Source organism: Rhamphochromis longiceps, linkage group LG16 (genome assembly GCF_057381845.1).
Source record: "Rhamphochromis longiceps isolate RC_006_pf linkage group LG16, R_longiceps_female_GT1.1, whole genome shotgun sequence".
Classification (NCBI taxonomy): Eukaryota; Metazoa; Chordata; class Actinopteri; order Cichliformes; family Cichlidae; genus Rhamphochromis; species Rhamphochromis longiceps.
Window position 1 is genome coordinate 5822630 of NC_140572.1, and position 13376 is coordinate 5836005.

The 13376-nt window shown below is 39.4% G+C and overlaps 1 protein-coding gene across 2 annotated transcripts; it reads right to left on the reverse strand.

The window, feature by feature from the left end:
* Positions 1-1254: 1254 nt before the first annotated feature.
* On the reverse strand, positions 1255-12703 carry ccnyl1 (cyclin Y-like 1). Of its 2 annotated transcripts, XM_085383725.1 has the most exons (10): positions 11719-12699; positions 9896-9970; positions 9195-9238; positions 8713-8813; positions 8321-8356; positions 8159-8210; positions 7373-7492; positions 6339-6505; positions 2866-3028; positions 1255-2471 (listed from the first exon to the last, which is right to left on the reverse strand). In XM_085383725.1, the coding sequence occupies exons 1-10, from the start codon at positions 11876-11878 to the stop codon at positions 2355-2357; spliced, it is 1035 nt and encodes a 344-aa protein (XP_085239851.1). In that variant the 5' UTR covers positions 11879-12699; the 3' UTR covers positions 1255-2354. The 2 variants fall into 2 exon arrangements, with proteins under 2 accessions (XP_085239851.1, XP_085239852.1); XM_085383726.1 differs by lacking the exons at positions 1255-2471; positions 2866-3028 and adding an exon at positions 3055-5000 and having other exon boundaries at positions 11719-12703.
* Positions 12704-13376: the final 673 nt, after the last annotated feature.

Consider the following 13376-nt stretch of genomic DNA (forward strand, 5'->3'; position numbering starts at 1 on the left):
GCCACTGAAAGCAACAAAGGATAGATTCAAAAGATGCATTTAACAAACTTTTGCCTATACTTGCAGTACAGTTAACAGAAATTTGCAGAAAACAAGTGCTTTCATATGATCTTTAGATATTTATGCAATCAGAATGATTTATCTAACTCAACTAAGAAAAACTTGTTTCAATTTCACCACTGACAAAAAGAGCCTCATATATATGTTTACAATTTGAACTGCTTCCTTAAAAAAAAAAAAGTAGATAAACTGCTTAAACTGGTTTACAATTCAACCATGTAGCCACACCTGTTTCTCAGTGTACTCCTAGTGCGAAGTATCAGCTCTACTTTGGACTGCTTGCGTTCTGTGTAACGGTTAGAATTAAATCAAAATGTATTTATATAGCACATATTAAAAACAACAAAGTTGACCATAGTGCTTCACAGTCAGTGAAAGCATGAGACAATTAAAACAAAACAATAAGAAAACAGGGCAGGAAACCATAGGTGACAGCAGAACAAGCCAGATAACAGCCAACTAGTTAGAATCAAAAACCAAAGTACAAAGATATGTTTTAAGACATGATTTAAAAGACTGGATAGACTCAGCAGTACGAATATGAACAGGGAGGTTATTCCAGAGTCTGGGTGCTACCGTTGCAAAGGCTCGGTCACACCTAGGTTGTGCTAGGAGCATCTGATTGGATGATCATAAGTGCTCTATTGGGATTGTACAAATGGAGGAGTTCGGAAAGATAGCTGGGCGCCAAATTATTTATAATTTTAAAAGTGAACAAAAGAATTTTAAAATCTACATATTTAACAGGGAGCCAATGTAAGTTGGCTAAAATTGGAGTGATGTGTTCATAGCTTCTAGTACCTGTTAAGAGACGTGCAGCTGCATGTCTGTAAAAACCAAGGAATTACAATAGGAGCGATTCTCTGATTCCCTCACAACTGTGGGCTGTTTTTGATTTAGATATCATAATGCCAGCTAAGGTTAATGAATGGCGCATGTTGTGTTTTTCTAATATTCGGCTATAACACAGTGTTTAAACTGAACTCTGGGAAGTCAGGCTCAATATTCTCAACAATGTTTAGAACTTAGCTGATCATAAAGACACAATATAAAAGACAATAAACCACATTTGTTACATGATTAGTGTTTATTTAAAATACTCCATCTGCAAATGTTTTTTTTTTCCAATTAAAAACAAGACAAACTTCACAGCTAGAAGCCTACATAGTAAGCAAAAGAGAAGGGGAGCATCCATCAGTTTGTTTTCCCCCTCAGTATCTGTGTAGTGTGTTCCAAACCTTAGGCTGGATGGGTGCTTGGACAAGAACAACACTGGTGATCTGATGGGGGGCGGGGGGTGGGGCGGTGGGAATGAGGATCTAAGGAACTTAATACTGAGGCTGACCTGCATATACCCAACTTCCATATGGAGCCATTAATTTTCAAATACTGATCCAGAGTCAGTAAACAGCCTTGTTTGATCACCCGTGGTATACACAACTTAACACCAAATTGCAAATGGCACTCCTGATTTTCCTGTCACAAAACAGCTGACTGAGAAGACGTCAGCCAGCTCCCACACAGTGATAACAGCTCAGTGTCTTGTAATATGGGACATGGTGGATGTTCAATCCTGATGGACAGAAAAATGTACTCGAAACATATCGACAGTAAACATGTCTGAGTTACAGTCGCCACAGTAACTTCTGGTATTAAATCTAATTTACAACAAAGATCATTTTGCATTTTTTTTGTGGCTAAAGGAAAAAAAAGATACATTTGGTGAAAGTTTATATTTATATACTGTTAAGGAATCCCAGGAAATGACCAACCAACATTAACTTGCTATAGCACTCAAGCATGATTTCAATCTTCATTAACAACAACAAAAAAACCCAAAAAAAACAATTCGCCACATCTGAACAATTAACATTTGCTGGTTTTGGTCTTTCGTGGAATACGGTGACAGTAACAACAAATATAACTCACCACTCTCTTCATCCTTTAAGGCTGCATGAAGTAATTCAAACACTTTTGTAGAAAAGAAAAAAATAGAAACTAAAGTGTATTTCAGACAGATGATGAACTCAATCATTCATGTTCAATGTGTTCTCTCAGAAGTGATAGACATAACAAATAAATAAAGGACTTGTAAAAACAACAGTCAAATGATAATGCTTCAGATAAGGTAAACACCTTTAATTTAACAATCACGCACGTCTACAGCTGTAATGTAAATTACCGTGTGGACAGGTCATACAGTGGCATTTTGTCCTTGCCTGATAACTCTGTGGGTAATGCTTTCTGGGGCTGGCTGTGGGTTAGCTGAACTTTGGAGGTCAGAGGGCAGCAGTCTATGAGAGCACAGCATTGCAGCGTCGTATACCTATCAGGTTGTCTGCGCTGAGAGATCGCCTCATTGTGGCTCGACTGAGGTCCTTGTACTTGTCTTCACATAGTCTTGAAATGGCCTGGAGGAGCATTATCAAAGCACAATTACTCAAAAGTCACACACAGATGGACTAGATCATTTTGATTTAACCAGGTGGTTTGAATTAAAGGTATCTAATGATTAGTAAATGATAAAACAGCCTTTGTTGCACTTTAAAAATCCAGGTCATGAGCAAAAAAGCTACATAAGAAATTTCTCAGACTGTTTTCAGAGGGTGGTTCTTCCTACTGTACTAATCACTAACACTTTTATTAGTTCAATTAAATCCTGCTTGTAAATGCCATAGAAACAGTTGCCAAAATAAACAGCCTTTAACTTGAGAATACAGAGTATCTACCAGCAACTCCTAATCCGAGGCAGCGTTAGATGAGTATTACAGACGGATGTTCTGTAGTCTCTGGAAGGAAGCTTACCTCTAGTTTCTGGGCACGCTGGTTGTTGAGGGGTTCCAGAGGGAAACTGAGGTTGTTGTCATCGGCCAGCTGTCGCAGGTCAAAGTAGTACTTGGCGTAGACGCTGGCCGGCACATTGATGTTAAATTGCAGAAGTTCCAGGAAGTGGCGCTCCATCTCATTCCTAGAGATCAGGAAGACACCTTAGGGTTATTCCCAACAGTCAAAACCTGGGACGTAATTTGGACTGTAAGGTATGAGTGTGTGTAAAAAATAGAGCCCATTTTTTCCCTAGGAAAGAACAGCCTAGTCACCCAGTCTCAAAGTTAAAAAAAATAATTGCATTTTACATAATTTGTGACACAGTAGGAGACATTTGAAAAGATTTATCAGAATCACACTTGTTTTTGCAACCTGCTTTTTGAAACTTCAAGCGGCTGGTTATGGATAGAGGTGGGCGTACCGATTCAAATATTAATAGTACTGTTGCTATTGCTGGTGGTTTTGGTATTGAATAGATACTCTGTGTCGCTTAAGTTCAGTATGTATCAACTGAATTGAGTTTTTTTATTTATTTATTTTTTTTATTGTAATATAATAAAGAAAAACAAAATCACAACTTATTAACCATGACAAATGTCTATTTTTTGTGTGGACTATCATGTTTATGTTATTTGTAGACTATAGCACATCTAAACAGCAGAAGCTGACAGAGGTGCTTTAAAGACAGACACATTTAAAATTCATGAAAAACTTCAGTGTGTTGTTGTTTTGATTTTTTTAATTATTGTGAAAACTGAAAATCTGTTATTTAGTGATCATTACAATTATGTTGAGAATTCACAAAAATGATGATGATTCATCCCAGAACTCATGACACGGTCTCTTCATTACATAAGCTGCCTTTATTGTATTATTGCAGCATGGTAGCACGGTGGTTAGCACTGTTGCCGCACAGCATGAAGTGAGTTCAATTCCACCATCATGCCGGGGTCTTTCTGTGTGGAGTTTGCATGTTCTCCCCGGGTACTCCGGCTTCCTCCCACCATCCAAAGACATGCAGCTTATGGGGATGGGTTAATTGATTAATCCACATTGCCCATAGGTGTGAATGTGAGTGCGAATGGTTGTCTGTGTCTATATGTGTTAGCCCTGCGGCAGACTGGCAGCCTGTCCAGGGTGTACCCTGCCTCTCGCCCTATGACAGCTGGGATAGGCTCCAGCGCCCCCCGCGACCCTGAAAAGGATAAGTGGAAGCGGATGGATGGATGGTACTGGCCCTGTATTTAGATGGTATCGGATCAATATTAAAATTTGCAGTATCACACAGCACTAGTTGTTGCGACAGCCTTGATTAGTAGCAGGTGGATGAGTAATATTTTGAAGTAAATAGTCAACTACAGTTGTGCATTAAGGGAATATTTAGCTTAGACAATTTCTCCTGCAAGCACAACATATGAAAGTTCCTAGTATACAATATCTTTTTAGTGAAAAGCCACTGTAAACTAATCCCCCAAAACAACCACTGCAAAAGTTCCTTTTTGTACTTGTTCACAGAAAAGGGGACCAGGGTCCAACTGACAGGTAAGAAACAACTTCTCAACAAGACATTTTGATGAGTTCTGCTCGTTTAGCAAGCAGCAGTGAAGACGACACGATTTGAAGAAACAAAAGCAGACAGGACAAACCTCTCTCTACACAAACTTTTATATTCAGTCGCTTTCAGCTTTAAAACTCATCTCTCAGAAGATGGAATCTGATATATCTTTATAAAGGGCTCACACTCACACGTGGGTAATCAGACATCCAGGCACTTAGCTGGAGTATCGCAGCTCATCCTTTTCAAGACTACAACCTCCATCATCCTTCCTCATCATCACAGTCACGAGTAAAATCTAAGGGAGGTGGTCGCCAAGGAGACAGCATCCAGGATGCTTTGTTGGTCAGCAAAGGTGGTGAGAGCGAGTGTGTGAGTGTGTGTGTGATGTCTGGTCTCCCGGGGCAACTAATGGAGCGGGCGAGAGCCAGGACCATTATGTAGAAGCAGTGAGAGCACTTGAGACCCTCCTCTCCACTTCTCTCCGTCTCTGTTTCTCTCTCTCCCTCTACTCCTCTTCCCATCCCTCCATCCAGACCGGGCCGGGATCACAAAGACACTTCAGAGGAAGCAATGAAAACAGGGCACAGACAGGGTAGGTCAGACGTATGAGAGGGATGGGGGCTCGCAGAGAGAGCGCACACGCATCTTTCCAAATCACAAAAAAACAAGGAGGCACTTTCGACCTCTTTCACAAACACACGCATATGAGCGCGCACACACACGAAAAGCAATTGTAGGAAATAAAGCCTGGGTCTTCCAAGTGCAGCCTCTCGACTCTTATAGCCTGACAGACAGCACAGATTGCTGTGGCTTCTCTCCATCCCCGTATTTCATCTGTCTGCTTTAAGTGCATCCTTGTTGATGTATTCCTTTTATTTATTTATTTATTTATTGGTGATGATGGTAGTGGGGCGGATTGAGCATTATTAACAAACAATTTTCCTAGCTGGACAGCAAAAAACAAATAAATAAATTATTAAATCAACACATTTCTTCATTTTCTCATTGCATGTGCGTTTCCTGGAGCTTTCCCCACCTGAACATGCCAACAACCCACATTTTGGCACCCCAGAGTTCACCAAGAACAAACCCAAACAAGTACCCAATAAAGATTTTGGGTACTTGTATGTTCTCTCAACCTCTCAAACAGACCTGAGGCTATCTGGAACAATGTTGATTCAGTGACAGCGGCATCTCTTTCCAAACCCAAAGGGGGAAATCAGCTTTGTACACAGGCTGAGTGCCACGGCCTTAGGAGGTGCTAAATGGGGACGGTGCTCTTCTTCCTAGCTGAATTTATCAAACACTTTCTTTCAAATTTAAGTGAAATGTCACAATTATGTTTCAGAAGCGATGTTCTGAAATTGTGCATCATATTCAAGCTTCTACCCACATCTTCTCTGGCTTTTCATTCCACTTACAAGTGCTTGAAACAGCTATTACCACATTTCATTTCTAGCATGTCTGCTAGCAAACTAGTTTTGACTGAATGCACTCTGATCGTGGTGCTTCACACGGGCCTGCAAGATACCAGTACAGCAGAATGAAAAGACTGTTTGGTTCCACAGTCGGTATGCTGTTTGATCAGTCAGCACCAGCAAAACAAGGATTTCCTTGATAAATTCACTCCTTCATTTGAATTGTTGTTATTCTAAACCCTTGAGTAAGATTTGCCTTGATATGTGTACTTAAAGCACTAAATCTGCTTTACATTCTTGGTAATATTTGACATTACTATTTTAACATGTATTTTCTGAACAAGTTGATTGATCTTCTCTACAGAAATTAGACTTCACCAAGGATGTGACTATATTAACAGGAAACAGGTTACTAAATCCAGTGGTTCTTTTACAGTCACCATGTTCTCATTTTTCAGATCACTTGTACAACTTACATGTCCTCCACAGTGATGTCTTTTAGGATCTGGCAGTAGTCGACATTCCACACAGCTTGGTCATCCCAGACTTTAGAAGCCAGTAAGATGGCTCCCAGGACAATACGCTTCCAGTTGGCGGGGCAGATATCAAGCTCAGCGTAGGTCAGCAGGCGCTCCAGGTACACCTTGAGGACGAAGAATGTTAAAAGCTTCAGAGGTTTTAATAATTCCTTTGCTAGTTCACTACAATTAGTCAGGAACAATAGTCTGGTTGTGTGTGTATCTGTACTGAGCAAAATCCCTATATGCACCTTCCAGACTACTTTTACAGTATGTAACCACACTGTATTTCTGTTCTAATAACAATGATTATGAGACAAGCCAACAGCCACAACAGCACCACTGCAAAACTACAAAGATGTGTTGTTGTTTTTTTGCCATTTTGAAAACAGAATACTGAGTTTTCATTTTTGCAACAGCTGAAAATAATAAATAAGCAAAACACTACTTTCCAAAATACCCAGCCTGTAGGATGATATAAACTGAAAGTAAATATAGGGATTGAGCTAGAAAAATTCGAGAATCCTACTCTGACAGCTCTGACTTAAGAGTGTCTTTTGTCTTCATACTGACGATCAACTGTCATTTCTGCTATTTGGGAAAACAGCATAAATGCAGGCGTTCACTGCCATCTGGTGGCCATTTAATACAACATCAAAGTACTCAACAACAAAAACCTCCACAGCTGTGTTCATGTCACTCAGGTTATCTTCAGTACAGACAAACACGATGCTGAGCACAACTTGAATTAATATCCACTTGGTGATCTTTGTGTGTTTGATTAAATTCTGATACTGTAGAAGTACACCATGGCATGAGCTCCATCCAAAAAAACAAAACAAAACAAAAAACAAACCCAGACAGAAATCAAAAACAATATAAAAAAAGGAAAAAGAATTAAAACATTATAAACACACTGGGTGAAATCAAATATGCAGTGTGCAATGCAATTACTGTTGTAAATGTGATAAATAAATCAAGACACCACTTACAAGAGTGACAATGGCACATTCTGCAGTCAGCTGTGCAGCACTGAACAGTGTCCTGACGAAGCGGTAGATCAGTTTGTGTTCTGGGTCTACATATGCGTAGTCATCAGGCACCGGCTCTCTCTGCATGAGGTGAAAAATACACACTTGTCTGACAGAAGCAACAAAGGTCTAACAACAATCAGGTCACATTTGTTTGTTTGGGGTTATTTTTTTTGTAGCTCAGTAATTCATCTGAAAGTCTGGAGCCAAAAGCTGTGTGGAAACGCACCACAAAAAGCTGGATGTGTCAGGCATGATGCAATGATTACATTCTTAAGTATAGAAAATTGATTGGTGAAAAAGAAGCTGTACCATTTAGCTGCTGAAATCCATTATTAATGGAAACTGTAGAATAAGTTTAACAGTGAAATTTCTTTATTTTCCACTACGATAACTTCAGCTCTGCCAAAAGCACGCTGTAAGGCAGTGAAAAGAAACCACTTCTGCATCTTTATCGCAAATCTACAACTGAATGGAAGTCATTAATGCAGACCGCAAGAGAGGATGTTTTTCTTCCTCATTATGGGTTCTTTTTAAAACAGTGATTCACATCCCTTTTGTGAAGCATCACAACTCTTAATAACTTGTGAAGTTTCTAGAAAAACGTGGCCCAAAGAAGACCGGTGGGCAGAGTGCCTACACATGTAAATGTGATGGGTCTTCATACTGACTCACATCAACATGAACGATGTGAGTCTACCACCATTATTGAGCTGGAGAGCTGGTTAATTTCATTAACATGCTCACCGACAAGGGGTGCAACTTCTCATCAAAGATGTCCAGTGACCTGTCCGAGTCCCTACAGCACAAGCAATACATCAGTCAATATACTTCACAGGCACACTAGTTTTAATAAAATAATCTGCCAAAAGTTACACGATAGTAATCAAATCCAACATTTACACATACCTGTTTTTGATGTGGTAGTATATTGCTAAAGTGACACTGAAAGAGAAAGAAAACCCCCCGATTAGTTTAATAGCTACAACCTCAGTGTGACACTAGCATCGTGTGTGCATGTGTATTAGAGCTTATAGTGTGACAAAATATCTGACACATTCAGCGAGAAGGCTTCATTTAATCACACTCAGATAATCCTGATATAATGATCCACATTCACTGGACTAATGTCACTACAGATTATTGTCCTAAACGAGGGGAAACAACATGAGCTTTAGTCACGCATCTGTTTTCTAACACTCCAGGATTACTATGCTCTGATGTAACAGGACTTTGTTTTGAGGGAGGGACCTTTGGACAACACAGCCCTGTGTGTTTGTGTTTCTGAGAGACATTCTCACCATTTGATTGTGCTTTTGAGGTTTGGCTGGCTGACGGTGCTGTCGTCTATGAAGATGGTTGAACAGGAGCTGTATTTCTTTGAGAGTGGACCAGGGGACACCTTCACACATTAAAAAAAAACAAAAAAATACAACACACAATTAACTGGTGTTCAGGGGACAGACGGTCACGCATGCTTCCTACATTTCCAATTTTTTGAAAGTTCTGTGTTATAATTGTTTTGTTTTAACAATATTTGTGGATCATCTTTGTTTAAATGTTTTCCTCGCTGAAAGTGATTCATTCACTGGCAATAAACGCAAATGAAGCCCTCTACAATATGAAATGTACAAGCTAATAGCCCATAAATTAAGTTCATAAGTTCCATTTAATTAGTTATATTAAAGTCACCATTAGGATATTAAAAACCAAGCTTAGTGTGATTGATTTTTTTTTTAAATATTAAAAGCAAAAATTTAATGTAAATTTTCAAAACACTTACATGACTGACATGGTTTATGTGGTTGCTTTTCCTCTTGTCTCGTACTGCAAAAGAATTAAAATGTTCAACAAAGACTAAAAGCAGCATCAATCACAGAAGACTAATTGTAATACCACAGCACTTAACAGCCTTTTCACACTCAAGAATCATGTAAAATAAATTATAGTTAGAAGAGTTTATTTACATTTGTTTAGATATTTTTCTGTAAATATAATACCATATATACTTATTCAACTATGTCTTGGACACATAACTCATAATGCATAGGTTAGCAAACCATTAAAAGTGATTTATTTTGTATTTTCCTTATAAAATTCTAAAAATCTTCTGAGACCCTTTCAAGTAATCGCCAACTTGGTTTTTTAAATGATACATCTTAGTCTTAAACTCTACAGTAAGAAAGTGATGAATTTTTAAAAGACACTTATGTATCTGCAGAGCAGCAGCTATAACAATAGGATCTATAACTAAGGTCTCAGCCAGGATAGAGTGTTGTAATTTCACCCAACAGTTACCGGTGCTGTTCTCTGAGGGTGTAGCCGATCATCTCACAACTAGGGGAGCTGGCAGGTTAAAGACCACTGAATTTCAAACATTTGCTCAAGTGAAAAGATGTGTGCATGTTTTCTGTTAACTGGGATTTAGATGAAGACAGTTTGTGTGAATCACTGCTGTGTGAGTGTCATGTTATGATTGCTCACCGTCTGTCTGGGACTTGCTAAGGAAGATGGTGCTTGCTCGGGCGTGGTCCGATGGATTAGACTCCAAGGCCAGCTCTGATACAACAAAAGGAAGAAAAGCATTTAAATGTTCATTATTAGTGGCTGGTGTGAAGCATTTAGCTCCTGTTTCTGCATTAATAAAGAAAGAAAAGAAAAACCATAAAGTTGTGAGCTAACAAAACCATCAAACACTTATAAGATCACACAGTGTATTTATGTAAATCATCATCATAAATAGTGGAGAATAATGTAATAAAGACAGTCTTTTAATTGTTTAAAGACAAACAAGACATGAAGCTCAGAACAGATTAGAGAGACTGGGAACCTGTTTGTGCTTATGTGTTGGAGGTTTAAAGCCTCCAACACATCTGACTTAGAAGAACTAAATGTAATCGTGTTGCCTGACAGGTGGATTGTGTGCAAAATTTCAATTAAAGCATTACAATTACAATGACCTTTACTCCTTAAATCCAATTTGCCCGAGTACTATTAGCAAATGCAACGGCATTACTGTCCAATTACTTTTTCAATTTACTGTGCAAATACAGAGACTATCAAGGACACAAGCACTATGTTAAAACTTTTCACTACATTTAAAACAAAACCTCTGGTTTTCAAAACAACTTAGACATTAAACAGAGCACAAGTGTCATTAGTTTGATTTGCTGGCACTGGTTCATAGACGTCCACAACTTAGAAATCCATTTTCTCCAAATTCATGCAGACGGCACATTACATAAAATACAAGGGATTAGGTGATAGAAGCATTTGTTAAGGGAGTACCATAAGGAATGCACGACAGATTGCTGGCCTGTTTCCCCCCTCCCACTTTCACCCTGCCAACAGCTGGTTTCACAAACTGCACTCACAACTGTCCATAACCTCATAAATGGAATAAACTGTGCAAGCTGGGGAATCAATAAAGAGTGGCGACATAAGGACTGAGCTTGGCTCTACATCACACAGAAATATCTGAGATACTTTCCTGATCGGGGTCTGTACCACAGCATGAAATTACAGTGTGGGCATCAAAACTAAGAGGGGTACAACACTTAATATGTACTTTTTATTCTGTAACATTGTGTTCAACCACTACCTGCTTAAAGACACATTAAGATGAAGTTATTTCCTAAGGAATATGTAAATTTCATGCGTGAACATAAAAATGTCATGCAAAAAAAGAAAATACTAAACACAGTTGCCATTTGGGTTTGTTTTTGTGTGTGTGTGTGTCTCAGTTTCTTTATTTTTACCTTTTCAAGTTTCCCCACACAGTAGATTGCAGAAATTGATTCTAAGTAACCAAGATATCAAAAAGCTTGTTTTCACATTTGATGTCTAACTTTTGTATGTAATGCCAATTTGATCAATATAATGCAGTGGATAAATGGTGCCAAGAATGTCCTAATTAAAAAGGCCAGTTTTACCACTGGCATGGTAATAAATACAAAGAAGGTGTAACTAGGCAATAACCAAAGTGGGTGTGGTGTGTGCATGTTGTGAAACACTATTATTACTTAGTTCTTGGATGATCTTTCGCTTTCGATTCATCCCGTGGGTCAATATTAACAGAAGTTTGTGCATACATGATGTAGCCTGTATACAGTCATCAAAGTTTGCGTGTGTGCTTGGGAGTCACACAAAGATCATTCTGCTCTGTGCCAGTGGGTGGATTAGGATGAGCCTCCCTGTAAACAAACACATATGGGTGTAGTGTTTCACAGGCCCAGATACTGAAAAGTGAAACGGGGGTTAAAGCTATAAAGGAATCGTTAAGTGCTGGATGTCTGGCAGGCTCTTACCATCAGGGACCTCTCTGTCGCTTATGTGCTGCAGGTAGGGCACAGTGTCGTCGCTCACTTCGGTGCTGGTCTGGAACTCCTCCAGCCGCTCTGCCGGCAGTCTCGATGGCAGTTTGGGGCTCGACTCCGGAGACACGCAGCATGACACCGTATTCCCCATTCCAAACTGAGCGGAAGCTTCACACGATAGCAGCCAAATCCAAGTAGTGCAAATATATATAGCTAGCTGAGGTTAGCCTCCCTCGGCCTCATAAACATTACCAGGCTGCACTCAGTACAAGCACATTATCTTTGCGTCCTAAAACGCCGCTCTCCACCAATTCCCAGGAACTGCATTCCTGTCCATTTGTGGCTAAGTAGAGCAGCAGCCGGAGACCAAACAGCCAAAAGCTTTGCCTTTTAGTGGAAAGTCAGACTGGGCGTATGTAACAGTCGATATATTCTCGTCCTAACAAAAGCCGCTCTTAGTTTAAAGCAGCTGGTCCATTCATTCATTCAACATGCCAGAGTTTCGATGCTAAGTAGCCAACTAGCATTATAGCATGTTAGCTAACTAGTTAGCTCGGTTCGTTAACTTTTCTCTGCTCCTCATCAATTCAACTTTGTGGTACCAAGTAAATAAAACAGTCTCTTCAAAATGACCGTGTTACGTCTTCAAAATGTCACATTCCAGCAGACATATTTTACGAGACTTTCCGAGCAATCCCAGAGATGCCCTCTTGCAACTGAGCCCAGTGTGTCGACAAATCCAGTTCGAGGCTTTTGCGGCCTTCTTTGGAAAACAAAGAAAAAAAGGATAAAATTCTAAAAGACTAGCCAAGAAATTATCAATGGAGTTGCACTGACAAAGTCTTCTTCCGGTCCATCGTTAGACAACCAACTCTATTCACAATTCCGGACACCCCCATTTGAGTCTCCTCCCTGTCAGATTTGTGCCGTAGGTAGACGCCACTGCCACCATCTGTTGCCGGAGCTCCCAAACGGACAAGCCTTGGCACTGAACGTGGTAAGCCCGCCCACCTCGGAATTCCATGCATTACTATTGGCTAATAAATCAATGGGCGAGCATTTAAACCCTGCTAATTGGTTGTGAAGGCTGTCTATCAAAGAAGATTTAAACTCATGAAATGTAATTACAACGCTCCTATTTTTGTATCGTCACTGATCCACACCCTTTTTTGACAGTGAAAACCGAAGCCCATCCTCTATTGCACTACCTGTCACTCAGTGCATCTTTTGTTATTCAAACAACGCAATAAATTTGGATAGGCAAGCAGGGACTGTAAGTCAGGTGGTATATTTTTTTAACATGCTACATTTGTTAAATCTTAATTCATTAAACAAATAAGAATGGCTGTTTAATTAAATGTGAAGCCTAAGAGTGAGAGGAAGATTTACTACTACTACTACTACTACTACTGTGTACAGCGACCTTGAGTGTTTTGAAAGGCGCTTTCAAATAAAATGTATTATTATTATTATTATTATTTAGGGATAAAAAAAACCCACAAAGCCCTGACAAATATTTAAAGATGAATCCGTGAGCTGATGATAGATTTCCTTACAGGCCACTGAAAACCAGTGTCAGACAGTTTTTATTAAAATGTGGCAGCTCAGACAGAACTTAAATTCACATTCTCTGGTTTCAGAAACAGGAT